Source organism: Brachycentrus maculatus, unplaced genomic scaffold (genome assembly GCF_059751285.1).
Source record: "Brachycentrus maculatus isolate JH-2025_06_01 unplaced genomic scaffold, ASM5975128v1 h1tg000620l, whole genome shotgun sequence".
Lineage (NCBI taxonomy): Eukaryota > Metazoa > Arthropoda > Insecta > Trichoptera > Brachycentridae > Brachycentrus > Brachycentrus maculatus.
Genome location: NW_028281358.1, coordinates 822,310 through 840,675, shown reverse-complemented (window position 1 = coordinate 840,675; position 18,366 = coordinate 822,310). Strand labels below are relative to the sequence as shown.

Below are 18,366 nucleotides of genomic sequence, written 5' to 3'. Positions count from 1 at the left end.
AGAGGACGCCCACTCCGCGAATATCATTGCGACTTATACGAGGACATGGGCTGCTCGACGTATGAAGAGCTGAAGAGGGTTTCGCAAATAGACCAGAGTGGCGAAGGAGGTGCCATTTCTTGCTGCAGACCAATCCACAGGATTGAGACCACAGTAAGAGATCGCCTCACTATTGTAAGCTTGTAAATTGTGAATTATAATACACAATTCAATATTTGTATTGGAACGTGTATTATACGAGTATGCGTTTTATTTATTTTAGATGTCGGTCACAAATAGCATCTTTTTCAATTACCAGTATTGCAACTAAAGTATGGTTAGACTAATAGAGTAGGTACCCAAATATAATTTATTTTCCGAATGGTTTTTTGTTGTCACATCACATCAATATAAATTATTAAAAAAAAATCAAAATATATGTCAACATTTAAAAGTATTATTTTTCAAATATTGAGTCGCTGATGCGTTAAGGAGCAGAAAATCCTCTAGGTCCCCTTCGTCCGCACTGACACGACGCGCGACGTGGCTCACGGTCTGCCCCCTGCACCGCAGTCGCACCTCGGGGGATCCAACTAGCCGCGCTTCTGCCGCGGCCTGTCCGGATGCTGCGGAGTGCGCTCCACACTCTCCGAGTCTCCTCCCATTTGGACTTCCAAGCCTATTCGATACTGAAATTGCTGTCGTGGAGCTTTTAACTTATCTTAGTGGTATATACATATATTCTCTTACCCAAAATAAATAGATAGATTACAATCACCCCCGAGATGTTTATTATGTTGCTGAGGAAATTAGAAACATGCACAAATTTAAATACAATTGAGTATCCGTTGCGAGACTGGTTGGAAGAGCAACATTTTTATATTTCTCGATTTCTGTACATTTACTTTTAACTCCTGTTTTTATCTACTTTTCTCTTCTTCCTTATTTAGGACTATGTCCTCTCATTCTCCTGTCCGCTCCTGGGAGGTGGAAGACCAGCTATGTCTCCATCGTTTAGGTGGTCTTCCTGGGGGTCTGCCTCTTATGCTGCCCGCTGCTATCCTCATCACTCGATCCGAACTCACTCTTCCCGCATGATTTCTCTTTGCTCATATTTTTATTCATAAATATTATATTTATCTATCTTTTATTGTTTTTTATTTTGTTTCGTAGGTACTAGTGTATACTAAGGTTTGTATTAAACGAGAGTGAATTCCGGGAACAGAGTAAATGGTGCATTAAAATCAATTATAGCAAAAAAAACCTATCGCCGAAAGCTAAAGTGGCAGTACACAACGGAGTTCTGGTTGCAACCCTAATGTGCGGAAGTGAAGTATGGAGTTGGCTTCGGATAGAATTCGACGAAAATAAATGAAACCCGAATTCCAGCCCAGTATGTGTCGCGCCGCGCGTGTCCGTCCCTCGCGGGGTCTGCCCGCACCCCGCGCAGGTGCTCCAGTAACCAAGACAAACAGTGTCCACCCGCGGGGAGGTCAGAGGGCAACACAAATATTGCGCGTCGCCACTTGATCGGGGCGCGGGAAGCGCCGCCTGCGCGGCCAGGGCCGGCCCGGGGCCGCGGCGGGCCCGCGCCGCTCCCGGGCCGGGGCCGCGCCGGGCCCGCGGCCGCCCGCTGCGGCCCGCGCCCGTTACGTGACGCCGCGTCACCCGTTACGGTTCCCATGCCCCGAGCGCGACCGCCCGCCCCCCGCGCACCCCGCGCACCCCCACACCGCACACCGCCGCTCGCCGAGTACTCCGGAATCCAAAATACTCATTCAAATGAGGTGTTTGAGTCGGTGGGTAGATAGTACTTAAACGAATTTAATATATAATGTGGGATCTGAAAAAGAAGGGGAAAAGTAGAGGACCAAAAAATAAATTAACGCTTTAGTTTTTGTATAAAAAATATAAGTATTTGCTCAAAATAAAAATATTTTTTTGAAAAGGAAAGAGTTATTGGAAGGTGAGGATTTAAAATAAATAAATTTAAAAAAATCTGAATATTTTCTAAAAAATCTTATCCCGTAAAAAAAATGTTCGTAGAGTCGCTTTCTGAATTTTGTGTTTGCGAGTTCCTCGTTAAGAAAGAATATTTCGGTTTGCAAAGTAAAATATCAAATCTCACCTTTCAACGTTTCTGAAATATTTTATTTTATTTGGAAATTTATAGAACAATTACATAAATATACATATTTACATTAATGAGTGACAAAAAACAGGTTTTTGTAACATTCCACATGTGTAATTTAATATAAATAGCTGGAAGAGGGACGGGAGGGAGAAAAAGGGGAAAAGGGAAAAATCAAGTCCAAGACAAATTATGTGAAAATTGGACACACCACGATATCGACTTACTACTCGTATGTACGCGATCTCAGTGCTGAAAATTACTTTTTACATTTTATGTATTCATTTTCTAACGTCATCAGGATAATTTAAATAATGTAAATACTAAATACCTCGATACGGGTTGCGCATAGTGAGGTATTCTTTTAGAAAAAGTAAAATGTGAAAATATAATATATTGATATTATCAATAAACATCTCTTTGGTGTTTATAATTGTATGTTGTTTTATAATAAAATACAAAAAACTTGGAATATTTATTATTGATTCGGTATTTCTCCAAAGATGTGGATCTAAAATGTTCAGAATCATCGATGTAGGTACCTACGCCACAAGGGACGCGAGAAATACGAGTATCCTACATAAAAGCTCGATACATAAATACCTACCAATGCCAATGTATTGGGTTAGTAAAATAATGTGTCCTCTTTCGTCTAGTAAATATTGTATAATACAATATGTCGTCACCTATCGTCTAGAAATATTCTCCTCCTTTGATAGTTCACACCGGTGACTCCTTTGAAAGTTCACACCGCCCCCGGGAGCTCGCGCCTCGCGCCTCGCGCCTCGGGAGGCGGTAGATGGCATTCAGGCATCGCGCTATCTCCGAGGGAAAGGAATAATGACGAGTAATAAACGCCCGTCACTCGCTACGTCGCCGTCGTCTACTACCTGAGCAGTAGATGGCCTCTCCTACCCTCATCCGCATCCGGCGATGTTGCCGATCGTCAATTACGCGAAAGCGAGAACACCAGTCCTACGCTCGAGATAACGGTCCAGGGTGATATCGAATAAATATTCTAATCGAACTCGCGACTTCCGGCACGAAGGCGATCGCACTAACCGCTAGGCGGACAGTGGAGTAGATGGCGACGTGATTAAAAATAATAAAATTATCCGATACGTGTCACCGCTTTCGTAAGGTCCGCGTGTCGCTTTATAAGAAAACTTTCGCGGTTTTATTCGTCGCTTTAATGGCAGAAAATTGTTTCAGTCACAAGTGACAGTCAGTCACGATCCAGCCGGTAGCAGCGGGGGCGGCGGGGGCGGCGGGCGACGCCACCTCGGAAGGCGCACGTGCAGGATACACACGGTATAGGTTACCTCGCGGTATCATAATATATAATACGCGAAGTAAATTACGAGCGATTGCCGCTGTCCGTAATTACGGAGAAAAATTATCACACGATAACGAAATAACCTCAGTCACAACATGAATTATATATAATTATGTCATCGGCCAATAGCGCGGTGGAGGCCGGCTCCGGCGACCAATGGCGGCGCGGGGCGGGACGGGATCCGAGACACCTGCGGACCGCGGCCGCTTCAGCAGCCCCGCACTCCTCCGGGACCAGTAGCCGGTAGCCGGCAGCCGGTGGACAGTAGACAGCGGCCAGCGGCCAGCAGCCAGCAGCCAGCAGCCGGCGCCCGTCGGCCAGTGGCCAGCGACCGATCTGTCGCGAAGCGCTCCGGTCAGGTATTGTAATTGTACATTATTATCAGTCATATGTTCGAGTCAACTCTGGCGACGTAAACTGCACACAGACCACCTCCGTCCGTAGTGTAGTGGTTAGCGTGTTTGGCTATTTAATGTTACCGCTTTGATTTTTATTTAATGTCACCCCAGAAACTGAACACCCGAATCGCAGAATGCTTCGATACGATGCGGTGTCCTTCGCACCGCTGCGGCTGACTGCGGGTTAAGGGGTTACACCACCCTGACGCTCGAAAAAAATAAACTTTTTATTTTGACTCGGCCATTAAAAATATCAACAATTTTTGTATTTTTGTAAACAATTACCAATATTGAAAAAGGAATAACAATAAAAATAGCTGAGGTACCTACGAGTCTATCATGGGGACCCTCTTTTTAAAATCCTCGCTGACGGTGTACAATAATTTCGCCATCCAGCATTATCTGAAAAAATGCTTATTACCCTTCGGTAATTACTAAAATATGACGTAGGAAATAAAATTTGAAGATTTGACAGCTGTTTGAAAAAAAACTTGAATTTCCATAAAAATTGTATTTTAAAAATGAATAACTTTTGAATACGGAACCCAATCAAAAAATCTCACGTCACACTTTAGGTAATATTATTAAAAATAAGTGGTGCGAATTTCAGCCAAATCGGGTTAGTGGATTTTAAGGTATCGCGTACTCCACTTTAAAAAAATAATTCGATAAAAACTTGAAAGAAAAAAAGTTGGAAGTTAACGCCTCAACAGCATTCTTTTAAATTACCTTCAATCTGCGATTCCTGGATCGTACATAAAGTCTTCCGCTGCTTTTGCCAATCCTCCGTGTGCTTTTGAGCGGCCTCTTTAAATTTCTTGGCCTCGTTGGTCTCCTCTTGTTGGCTATGGATATTCAAGATGAGATAATTACATCATACGTAATATACTTGTACTCGTATATCCATCGTTGGATATATTAACAGCAATATATGATGCAATCTCAACAATTTTTGAGCCACTATAATGCACTTTTGGAGCCATCGACCAAATAACAGCGCTTAAAAGAGTTAATATACAATGACGAGCCGGAATTCAAACCACTGACTTTACGAATTTATTAATCTTTCCAAAGGAATTAAATTTTTGTAACAGATAGATGTCTATTGAACGTAACGCTCCGAACGCTGAGTTTCGGGTCAGGGGTGACGCGCTCACTTCTATAACTTCGGTAATGATTTAAATTTTCGAATGATTCAATGCTTGAAATATTCTTAAAAATATAAACAATTTATTGAGCCAAAAAACGATTTTCTAAATGAATGGTGGTGTGACTCCTTAAAAGAAGAAGGTAAAAGATTTTAGTAGAAAACACAGACATTTTTTAAAGTGGTAGGTATTTGTCATTTTTTTGAAAAATAATTTGTCGACTTTCAATAATTAGTGAGTATATAAAATTAAATCTATGTAAAATTAATCTTATATCACAGGTATTCGATTAATTTCGATTGTCTTGCTTGGTTCTTAGTCGTACTACTACGAAACTAGTACCATATAAATATTTCATTCTTATTATACTCTTTTATATATTTATATATATATATATATATATATATATATATATATATATATATATATATATATATATATATATATATATATATATATATATATATATATATATATATATATATATATATATATATATATATATATATATATATATATATATATATATATATATATATATATATATATATATATATATATATATATATATATATATATATATATATATATATATATATATATATATATATATATATATATATATATATATATATATATATATATATATATATATATATATATATATATATATATATATATATATATATATATATATATATATATATATATATATATATATATATATATATATATATATATATATATATATATATATATATATATATATATATATATATATATATATATATATATATATATATATATATATATATATATATATATATATATATATATATATATATATATATATATATATATACATATATATATACAGTGGGTGGCCATATTATTAGGGACACTTCGAATTTCCTGTAATTTTCTTTATTAAATGAATTTAATGAGCAAATAATTTGGTATTTTGAATATTTTTTTATTGATTGGGGTGCTTTATTTAGAATTTAGAAACTATATTATCATGGATTTAATAATACCAATTTATTTTTATCATAATAAGTGATTATTCAACAATTTCGAAAAAATCTTAATTTTTAGTAATAACACCCTTTGCTGCGATAACAACCTCCAAACGTCAGGACATATTTTTTAATGCAGATTTTTGCATTGTGCCAGAGATTAGGGTTATTATGCCATACTCTGATAAGAGTTTCTATCATTCGCCGCTTAGTGGTGATGACTTCTTTAGCAATCTCACGTTTCGTTAGTTCCCAAAGGTTTTCAATGGGGTTCATATCCAGCTGATTCCCCGGGTAAGGCAAAACACAGAGGTTTTTTTCAGCCAGGAATGTGATAACACTCCTGGCTTTATGACACAATACCGAGTCATGCATTAACACATACTTTTCACCGCCAGGGAACCATTCTTGAGCCTCGGCTGGAGTCGACTTTTCAGTACTCGCTGGTACTATTCTTGCCTCATGGTCCCTTCCATAATAAAGAGGCATCCTATACCCTTAAATGAGATTACGGACCAAAACATTATGCTAACAGGGTATTTTTAATCATCTCATGCTAACAGGGTATTTTTAATCATCTCCACAAGGCAGTCTGGGTGGAATTTTCTCTCCTGGGCCACGTCGGAAAAATGAAGTTTTTCCCACCAAAATTTTTAATGTTGACTCGTCCAAGAAGCAGACCTGTAATGTATTACCATAATTGCAAAAATACATATATTTTTTATCTTCTTAATTTATTATACGAATACAAGCCATAAATATTCGAATCTTGTCCGAAACAGTTACATTCCGGTGTTCTTTGGCCCATAGGAGTCGTTTTTTCTTCATGCCTCAGTCAGGCGTAGTTTTTTGGTTGGACGTCGACCCATTAGATTTACTTCAACTAACCGTCTCTGAACTGTCCTTTTGGATACGTTGATTCCTTCATCGTTTATCAACAGAAATCAACAACAATTAGACAATCAACAGACTTTTTACGATTTTGGAAATAGATGTCCCTGATTTTATGGGCACCACGCGGAATTGTGATGCTTTTTCTGCCTTTTTTTCCGACGCGGGCTGATTCTAGACGCAGGTTTTTATCAATTTTTCTTTAAATCCGATGGACTCCTGACTTCAAAACATCTGTAAATGCTGCTATTTTTCTCTGAAAATATGTGGAATGAAGTAGTAAGGTTATATAGGGTCCGCCATCTAAAGTTTTTTTTTTTCAACTAGTGCTTATTTCGTGAATGGTAACACTTAGCTCATGTCTGATTTGACAGATAATTAGTTTTATCCTTCCGCTGAGCGAATATGGTTGTGTATACGCTTGAACAACGCTGGGAAATATTGCGACATTACTTTAAAAATCATGGTAATGTTGCAGAATGTGTGCGAAAATTGCGTACGGTTTTTGGAAGAAGAGAAGCACCGTCAGCTCCGTATGTTCGTTATCTTGTGAAAAAAGTGAAAGAAACTGGCATCCTCATCGATAAACCAAAGCGTGAAAAGCCAAAAACAGTGCGTACACCCGAGAATATCGATGTTGTGGCAGAAAGTGTGCGTGAAGCGCCATCAACATCAATTCACCGTCGTTCTCAACAATTGAACATTTCGGAGACATCATTGAGACGAATTTTGCATAAAGACCTTGGTATGACGCCATACAAAGTCCAATTGGTTCAGGAGTTGAAGCCAACTGACCATCCAATGCGTTTTCGCTTCGCTGAGTGGGCCTGCGATCGACTTACAGAAGATGCCGATTTTGCCAAAAAAATCATCTTTTCGGATGAAGCTCATTTTGATCTTGGCGGGTATGTAAACAAGCAAAATTGTCGTATTTGGGGCACAGAAAACCCGCACGCATACATTGAAAAGCCGGTACACCCAAAACGAGTCACTGTTTGGTGCGGATTTTGGTCCAGAGGCATAATTGGGGCATTTTCCTTTGAAAATGAGCAAGGAGTGGCCGTTACAGTCAATGGCGATCGTTATCGGGCCATGTTGAACGGATTTTTGTTCACAAAAATTGAAGAGGAGGATATTGGCAACATTTGGTTTCAACAGGACGGCGCTACGTGCCACACAGCCGAAGCTACACTCGATGTTTTGCGCCCTGTTTTTGAAAAAAAAAAGTTATTTGGCGGACCCTTTAACTTCCCTATATTTTCTCGGAGATATGTCTGAAGACTTGCCCATACTTAAATTGAAAATATTATGGTTCAGTTCAAACTAAATTGAATTTTATTTAAAAATTCATTGAAATTAACTTATTGAGTTAGCAAAACTAATAAATTATTAAACAATACTTACGTTTTTAAAGTCTTGAACTCAAAAAACTTACAGAAAAATGGTTTAAAAAAATATTAACTGAGCTCACACCAATATCATTTTTCACTAATCAACATCCAAATGAAAAAAAACTTACTTTTTTGATATTTCACAGTATTGATACATCTTCAAAACAATAATCATAATACCAGCAACAAAAATACATAAGAAAAAATAATTAAAACTTATTAATTTGACCAAAAAATTCATTTAAACTTGAAAATTACAAAAAAGTACAAGTGTCCCTAATAATTTGGCCACCCACTGTATAACAGAACCATTTACATAAATTCATTGACATTAACGAGTAACACAAAACAGGTATTTGTACCATTCCAGTTACAAAATTTCATATTTTGTAAGTTAGTGAAAATATCTGGAAGAGGGACGGGAGGGAGAAAAGGGGAATAGAGGAAAGGGGAAAGATCAAAACTCAAGTCAAAGACAAATTATATGACAATAGGGACACACCACGATATGAATGTCGACTTACTATTTAAGCGATCTCAGTGCTGACAATGTCGAGTAGAACATATCTAAATTCCCATATTCATCGTTGACCAATTTCGATGAACGATAAATATAAGAACTTTGTTTAGATTTGTTCTACTCTCGGGAAGCGCTAAGGTGTCAGTTGTGGTAATCCGACCGGGAACTCTAAAACATCTCACATCTCTCTCTCTCTAGTCTCAATCCTGTGGATTGGTCTGTAGCAACAGATGACATCTCTTTCGCCATTCTGCCTATTTTCGGAAGTCCACTTCAGCTCCTCATACGTCGAGCAGCCCATGTCTTTGTATAAGTCGCTTAGTATTCGCGGCGTGGGCGTCCTCTGGCGTTTATTCCCTCGATCGTCCCCTCTATAATTTAGTGTAGGAATCCCTCTTGTCTTAGCACGTGACCGATCCATTCGGCGCGTCTTTTGGAGATAGTCGCGAGTAGGTGCTATCTTTCCTCGATCAATCGTAGTACCTCGTCGTTAGAGATGTGGTCTCTCCAGGATATCCCGAGCATTCTTCTATAGATCCACATCTCCAACGCATTCAGCCTATTCTTATATCTTTCAGATAGGCACCATGTCTCGTAGCCATACAGTAGCACACTCCACACATACCTTTTGACAAGAAGTGTGCGTAGTTTCAGATCTATGTTATTTGATTGGAAAATCACTGATTTACTGTTAACCGCAAGTCTTGCTTGGTGTATGCGACTGTCAATCTCGACCGGCCATCCCAAGAGATCCTGTTTCCGAGGTAGACAAACTCTTTCACATTTTTTAGGAGTACTCCAGACATGGACACTCTCGCACGCTGTTCGGTCCGGCCGACGGCCATTACTTTGGTTTTTTTCGCCGAATTCGCTCATGAGGATCTCCTCCATGGTTGTTAGGGCTTCTTGGAGTTCCTCTTCGCTATCGGCTATCAAAGCAACATCGTCCGCAAACCTAATTATGTCTCACATATACACAAGTATGTCCACGTCCATATTGTAGTGATTAGCACATTTAGCTACTACGCTGGGGGGGCGGTTTCGATTTCCAAGGGGGTCGATACCTCACAAAGCCCCTTCTTCTTAAAAGTGATTTTTCACTCTAATAAACATTAATATTACCCTGGACTGGTACCTGAAACGTAGGACTGATCATCTTGTCTTCATATACTAAACGATCAAATTAACAATGCATCAATTTTACGCACTGCCCTATACATCATTGGGTGCGGATAACAACCCTGCTGAAATAAGTGAATTATACAAATTTATATTCCGTTTGACTCGGTGTTGTGATACGCTTCTAAAATATTGTAATAGCCATGCGAGTTATTCCTTTAAATAAATAAATAAAATTAAACATACCGTTATGAGATTTTTGAGTAAACCCTTTATTTCTGCTGTAGCCGGAATAAATAAATAAAATTAAACATACCGTTATGAGATTTTTGAGTAAACCCTTTATTTCTGCTGTAGCCGGTGCCTAAAGTCTCAATCAGGGGTTCTTTCTTCGGAGCAAACTGCAGTGCCTTCCGGCTCGTGAGATACTCGCTCGTATTACTTCAGGATATGATCCGGATTATCGTTGTAAAAAAACGTGCAAAACTAAATCCAACGATTTGAAATCCGTTTGAAATATATACTTTCCTCCGATAACAGTCGATATCGATAAATATATGTGGTTAGTAAAACGGACTGCCTCCCATTACGAGTTTACTATATTAGAGAGGTAACTCGTTATTTAAAATATTCGAATTATTAATTATTATTATTTGTATTCATAACAAACATATATTATGATATTAACATAATAAGTCATTTAAAAAATGTATTCTCACGAATTTTTTGTTTGTAGATACGAACCCACGTAACACCATTTACGCGGAAAAAAACATGTCTATCAAGAATAACTAAAACATCGTAGGAATTTTCTTTTTACGAGACAAGTTGACATTTAAACAACACGACTTCGTCCTGAAAAAACGGTTATAATTTTTTTTGTTAAAGGTATGATTTATTCTTTATCTGCCCGCATGTCACTTTTGTGAAAAATCAATGAGGAAAAAATAAGAAAATCGCTGTTGATAATTCCGAATTACTTAAAATTGTATACATATTTATAAAATTGTATTTTTTTGAAGCACAAAAAACCTCTCATAACGAGTACTTCGCATAACGAGTTACAGAGAAAGGGCAAGCCCCTTTTCACGACATTTACTTCCTCTTGAGCCGGGACTTCCGCACCAGTCGAAACAAAAAATGTTTCGCTGAATCCGAGAATCTAGATTTCAGGATTGATCACCTTGCCTCCGCGTAATTAATGATTAAGTTATCATCGGGTCGATCCGAAACGGTGCCCTACGCGCCATTTGAGTGCGTACGGGGGTCAAAGAATAGAGACAGGTGAAGACAGCCATTAAATCGGGTTTTGAGAATATCGAAACACGCTGCTACAGTGAACATTGTCGGTGTGCTGGCAATTTTAAATGACGTAACCACCCCCCTAACTTGTATTCGTACCCATGGTGCAAAAGGTACTGCATTGCATCTACTCGGTGTGGTCTTGATCGTTAATTAAGTAAAGACAGGTCGATTAGTCCAACCTTAAGGTCATATAAAAATATTGGAGTAAAAAATCACATATATTTATTTTGATCCCCTGAGAATATATCTCGATACCCGAGACCTACAGCTCTTAGAATATAATCTACAGATATTAGAATACGGTAGCCAAACTCTCTAACCACTGCACCGCGAAGGTGGACAATGACACTGTATCGATTTTCATTCATTGATGGCTAGTGTCCGAGTTGAATTAAAATTCCCGAAACTTTTCGACCAATCTGTGGACTTCACTCATCAGTCACGAACAGTTTGATTACTTTTTTTTTAAAATACAATCTCAAAAGTTAATACATGAATTCTAAGCTGTCTTGGGACGAGAAGTGGATAAATAAGTACTCGATGTGACGCAGGACGATGCACTACTACCACTAGTGCGTGAAGTGGTGTACTGGGCACTGCCCCCCTCCCCGAGATGGGAGCCCCTCCCCCTCCCGCGCAGCCGCCGTGTCAGCACCTGCTTATATCCGCCGGTAAGTTTATTTAACTTCTCAACCTAACATTATATTATACTAATACATATCTCAAATAATGACTGGAATTCGCTCTTCATTCGCCACATGACATAAGTATGTGTGTATCTATTGTAGCTTTGTTAGCCGAATACGATTTCCCCATGATTATCCACCTCCTATGGATCAGAGTAAGAGCGCTTGAGTGCGCACTACACGGAATTTTACTGTCCGGCAGTGAGCGACTACGACAGTTCACGCGCACCGTGATCGCACACCGATTTAGTGCACCGATCCGAAGAAAGACGGACAAAGGCACAAGCCAATCCGAGCAAATCATCCGTTTTATCATGCTTCCTCTGTTACTCGTTATAAGAGGTTCCACTGTATATATACAGTGAAACCTCTATCTATCGTTCCTCGAATAATCGTTTTCCCGGATGTGTCATTTATTTCTTCTATCCCGACTTAATTTCATACTAAACTAAACCGCATCGATCGTTTCTCTATCACCATTTACCGCATTTATCGTTCGAATTAAGCTGCATATTTGATACATTTTGTCTGTTTTTTTTTACATTATTTCCAATTTTCTTACATTCAACGGCAACGTAAGGGATAGAAACTATCGAAAGCTCGTGTAACCGATAGCAGGAGAGGTCGATATTGATGAAAAGGAGCCGCTGCCTGTACCTGCATTTCCAGAACCGTGCACACTCTTTGAAAGAAAATTTTCTACAACGCGCATTCAATAACCGATGCTGAAAAAAATACTATTTGCAAAGCCGAAAATATACTATTGACTTACGTAAATAATTTTTTTTTTTATATATATATATATAAATATATATATATATATATATATATATATATATATATATATATATATATATATATATATATATATATATATATATATGTATATATATATATATATATATATATATATATATATATATATATATATATATATATATATATACATATATATATATATATACATATATATATATATATATATATATATATATATATATATATATATATATATATATATATATATATATATATATATATATATATATACCGCTCGTTTAGGAATGTTGAGTATTTAAAAGCAGTTTAGGATTATAACTTTTACTTATTTATTTTTTTACAAAAATGTTAATAAAATTAGTATATAACCACTTACCGAGGTTTCGAGACGTACCCGTCTCTTCGTCAGGACAATCACTAACACAGCATGCAAACAATACTACCCTTCACCACCATAGCACCATTTACACACTCAAAACTACACAAAATGTCTAACACATGCGATTTTTGGTCGACCCGAAGACCAACATGCACTATAGTTTTCAATACAGACATGCGTTACGAGCCGAGGTTAAACGTGCATTTTACTTTTAACTTTTATTCTATCATTGTATTTACCATACATTGCACCCCCAGATTATCGTTTATTAAAATCATTGTGATAAGCGTCATGATTTTTTTTTATCCCTTAGAACAAAGGTGGCTAACCCGCGGCCCGCGGTCATGTATGACGAATATATTTTTGCACCAGTGATATGTATGTCATACACCGTTTGATACATTCATGCCCAGCAACGCATGTTATAAAAACAGTGAACTTATAGTTCACTAGATATAACGGATATCCGTTCGCACGCTCTTCAGCATCGCCAATCCAAGGCAACCTCGAAAAATTAAGTGAGCGATAAGAAACTCAAATCTAGCACTGAGTGGCCATTGATAAATTGGTTTTATTTAAAATAAAATTTGTAATATTGTTTGATTTATGTGTCCTAATTATTTATTTTGTCTAAAATTTATTTAAAATGTTTTCAAAATGTTTTGTTGGTTCAAGGTGTGTTTTCTTCTTACATCTGGTTGTAGTAATGTTTTTTTTTCACAATTACTCTGATTATACTTGCTGATTAATAAGTATGAAATTTGTTGTTGTGGAAAAATTAAATGATTTTTTTAAATGTCTGTATGCGGCCCTTGGGAAAATTTTAGGTCATCGATGCAGCCCGGGATGCAATTTGGGTTGGCCAGACCTGCCTTAAGCAGTACCTAGCCACCCCTGAAACATTATAGATCTCGAATTTAAAAAAATACACAATAACCATTTTTATCGCCATCTGGGTACAAATAAGTATCGAAGGAAAAAATTGATAGCTCACGTAGATGCTACAATGCTGTAAATATCTGTCCATAGGAGACCTCATGGCGGATATGTCCCGCAGGATGGAGTGGTGCCCCCTGTCGCTGCCCCTCTCGTTGCCGCTGGCGCTGCCCTTTCCGCTGCCGCCGCCCCCGCTGGGAGCCCTGCCCGCGCGCCCCCGCGAGTACCTGACGCCCGAGGAGCGCCGCCCCCGCGGGGAGAAGCGCCCCACGCCGGACGACCACAAGGACGACAAGTACTTCGAGCGCCGGAAGAGAAACAACCAGGCCGCCAAGAAGTCCAGAGACGCCAGAAAGTTCAGAGAGGACCAAGTATGCGCTCTTAGTCCCCGTCAGTCGAGTAGTGCGAGCGCGAGTACACAGTCTGTTGCGGAAATATCTGCACGATCTTAAAAATATACTCGCGGGCCGCGAGTTTGACATGCCTATCCTAGACAACAATTCCGCCGGCGTTCCGAATTAAAGACATGACAGAATTCCCTGAGATTTCCGCCGCAGCACTCGAGTCCCTATTGCTATTGAGTGAAGCGGGATTTTCTGCAGCGACAGCAACCAAAACGAAACAACGGAATAAACTGGACATAAGCAACACACTTCGGGTGTCATTGTCTCCTATTACCACCGGATGGAACCGTCTTTTTGCAAAGAAACAAGCTCAGAATTCTTATTCATTTAGCGTTCTAGGGAGTTAAAATGTCAAATCACTTTAATGGTGCAATAGTGTTTTATTTTAAAGGCACGTTGAAATACAATTAAATTAAAATTATTAAATCAAAACATCCTAAAATATAAACTATCAATGTCCCTCCCTCAGCGGGCCGGGGTAAAATTATCATACATTGACCGGTCCGCAGTGATAAAATGGTCGGGGACCACTGCTCCAACACATACAGGAATAGTACTGTTTGTCTTGTGATTTTATTTTAAGTAGTTCATTCGCTAACGAAAAAAGAGCACTCTATTGTTTATTGTTGTATTCAAACTAACCCGTGCCCCGTATCTCACTCGAGCACCGAGTCTGCCGTGTCGCTGCGGTAACAAGATTATGAAAACGGTGGGAATGGCCAGTGTTGCCAATCGAGAAGATAAATACTTACAGAACATTGGCGACAACACGGAGTATAAGCGTATTGGTACACACCTAGTGTTTATTGATGGAAATCTATAAAGGCAGTGACAATCTAGTTTAAATTTGATAACTGATGAAATGTACATTTTGAACAGTACACATATATTACTCGCGCTTCTACTTGATACGACCACCATGCCTTCCTCTGACTAGGTTACAACATTTTCTTCTTTTTTTTCTTTATGAACCCTCTGACTTCCACTGCTGGATTGAGGGTTGCTGATTGCAGCCAGTTTTTACCTCCCACAGCGGGCGACTATGTCGTTCAACCATCTCTTTTGGGGTCTGCCGACACCTCTTTTGTTCTCCCAACATTTTACACTGCAGTAAATGTGCCATGTCTGTCAACAGATTGCACTACGCGCCATGCTGCTGGAACAAGAAAACCGCCTGCTACGTGCGCAGCTCGCTGCGCTACGCGAGGAAGCGCGCGCGTTGCTCCTGCGCTGACACCTGCTGCACTTGAACCCTGAAGGAAAGCGGGCCGAGCAATCCGTGTCTTAATATCTAATTTGTTCTAAGAGTTTGGATTGTATTATACATAAACTAGCTAATTGCTGTGATGTTATAAAATAGCCTTTGTTATTGTAAATTGTATCTACTGAATTAAGTGTGTCCGCACAATGATGCATATGTCAAATACTATCAATAATTATTTCACATAATTACTGTGAGATAATTGTGAGCTATTTTGTTTTACAGCGGGAGATATCTTTTATTTGCTTCTGATTTATGAGTGCCCCTTTTAGTTCCCCGGGGTTCAAAGCATTGTATCAACAATCTTCTTTTTCTTCTTCATCATAAGCCCTTTATCCTCCACTGCCGGATATTGGCCTCATCCCCTTCTTTCTGTTTCCTCCGGTCAGTTGCTGCTTGCAGCCAGTTTCTAACTAATACATAACACGATATCTAATCGCCTTAACTTAAGATTTTACCCTCGGATGTTCAGACTTCCAACTTTTTTCATATAAACTATAGACGCTTCATCTCAAGTTGAAACATCTATGATAATATAATATCTATGCACATATATTTTTAAGACCAAATTTCCGGAAAAAGCCCCTAAACTATGTTGAAAAATTAAATATAGAAGACCTTGAAAACGATGATAAGCAGGCTGATTATAAAACCAACATAATAGAATAAACAGCCAATAGTCCAATAACGGAAAATGACGATGCGGAAACGGCATGGAGTAAAATAAAATCACATATTCACAAAGCATCTGAAAATGCACTAGGAAAAAGGAAAGTAAATCTGAATGAAGGAAAAAATACAAAACCTTGGTTTACAGAGGAGGTTAAAAAACTAGCTTCAGAAAAAAGAATAGCATATTTGACATACAAAAGTGCCGTCTCTCCACAGACATACCAGACATACATAATAATTAGGAATAGAATAAATTCAGAAATAAGAAAAATAAAAAGGGACTACTGGACAAAATTCACAAAAGACATGGAAAATGATCTATATGGAGCTCAGAAAAAAGTATGGAAAATGCTCAGAAATAAAAAGAAACCAATAAGCGAATATGTGCAAACAAAGAAAATATCCTTAGGGGAATGGGAGAACTATTCCAAAACCTCTATCAAACAGATGGAGAAAATCAATCAGAAATTACAAGTGTTAACGAAGCGAGCGAAATTGAGTTAGGGGAAATTATGGCAGCAATCAAAAAACTTAAAAACCGAAAGACACCCGGAGATGACAATATTAACAATGAACTGTTAAAATACGCAGGGGAAAGTTTGAGTGGAGAACTATATAAACTGTTCAACAAGATACTAGCAACATCTCATATACCAGCCGATTGGAAGACTAGTATCACAACCCCTATATTAAAAAAAGGACAGAAAAGTAACCCGGATAATTATAGAGGAATATCATTGTTATGTTCAACTCTTAAACTTTTCACACAGATCCTGAAGTCCAAACTAGAAGTGACCATTCAAAATAGCGAAGAGCAACAAGGTTTCCGAAAAAATCGTTCCACAACAGATGCAGTATTTATAGTGAGGCAAATAAAAGAAAAAGCTATTGAATATAATAGGCCGGCATTCGTATGCTTTATTGACCTTACAAAGGCGTTTGACCGAGCCAGACTTAATGATATAACGCAAATACTGGCTGAAAGAGGAACGCTCCCGGAAATAGTCAACATAATCAGGCAACTCAACTCAAACACAAACACCAGAATCAGAGTAGATGGTAATCTCTCAAATCCCGTAAGAGTCGGTACCGGCATCAGGCAGGGTGACAGTCTGAGTCCATTCCTCTTCAATCTCATCATGGATGGGATTGTGGAGGATATTAAAGGACTACATGAAGGATACAGACTGGGAGAGAAAACCATCGATGTTGTCTGCTATGCGGATGATGCCGTTATATTCACTGAGACTGAAGGGGACCTGCAACTACTCTTGAACACATTCCACCTTGCTAGCCAAAAATTCAATATGGCTATATCCGCTACAAAGACCAAGAGTATGGTGTTCTCTCGCACCCCAGTGGGATGTAGCGTGACTGTGGACGGCGTCTTGGTAGAGCAGGTGGAAAAGTTTAAATACCTGGGTGTGGACCTATGTGCTCAGACGGATCTGCGATACGAAGTGATGGGGCAAGTGAACAAAGCTGCAGCCATCTCAGGATGCCTGAAAAATGCTATATGGAAAAACCCTGAGATGAAGATCGGCAGCAAGATCAAGATATACAAAACTTGTGTCCGACCCATCATGACGTATGGAATCAAAAGTAGAGCAGACACCGCTGCCACAAAAAACACGCTTAGAGTGTCAGAAATGAAGACTCTGAGAAGCATAACAGGCAAGAGTCTTCGAGATAGATTGAGAAATGCCAAGATCAGGGAAATATGCGAGATCGAAGATGTCGTTAGGTGGGGAAGGCAACGAAGAAGACAATGGTATGCGCATGTGAGGAGAATGGAACCATCCAGACTCCCCCACATCGCATTGTACGGCCAACCCCATGGTAGACGACTCCCGGGCAGACCACCAAAGAGATGGGCCGATAGCTGGGAATCGACGTCGCAGGAGGCTAATCCCTCTTAAAAACAGGCTATAAGGCCTACAATAAGAAGAAGAAGAAGAAGAAGAAGATATATTTTGTACCTGCATTTATGTTGTTAAAGTAATTTATGTACAAA

The 18,366-nt window shown here is 38.7% G+C and overlaps 1 protein-coding gene across 1 annotated transcript; it reads left to right on the top strand.

Moving 5' to 3' along the window:
- The first annotated feature begins 3,724 nt into the window (after positions 1–3,724).
- On the top strand, positions 3,725–15,681 carry LOC148301035 (uncharacterized). The gene is made up of 4 exons (XM_088273946.1): positions 3,725–3,805; positions 11,786–11,905; positions 14,109–14,386; positions 15,555–15,681. The coding sequence occupies exons 2-4, from the start codon at positions 11,848–11,850 to the stop codon at positions 15,651–15,653; spliced, it is 435 nt and encodes a 144-aa protein (XP_088130072.1). The 5' UTR covers positions 3,725–3,805; positions 11,786–11,847; the 3' UTR covers positions 15,654–15,681.
- The last annotated feature ends 2,685 nt before the right edge of the window (positions 15,682–18,366 follow it).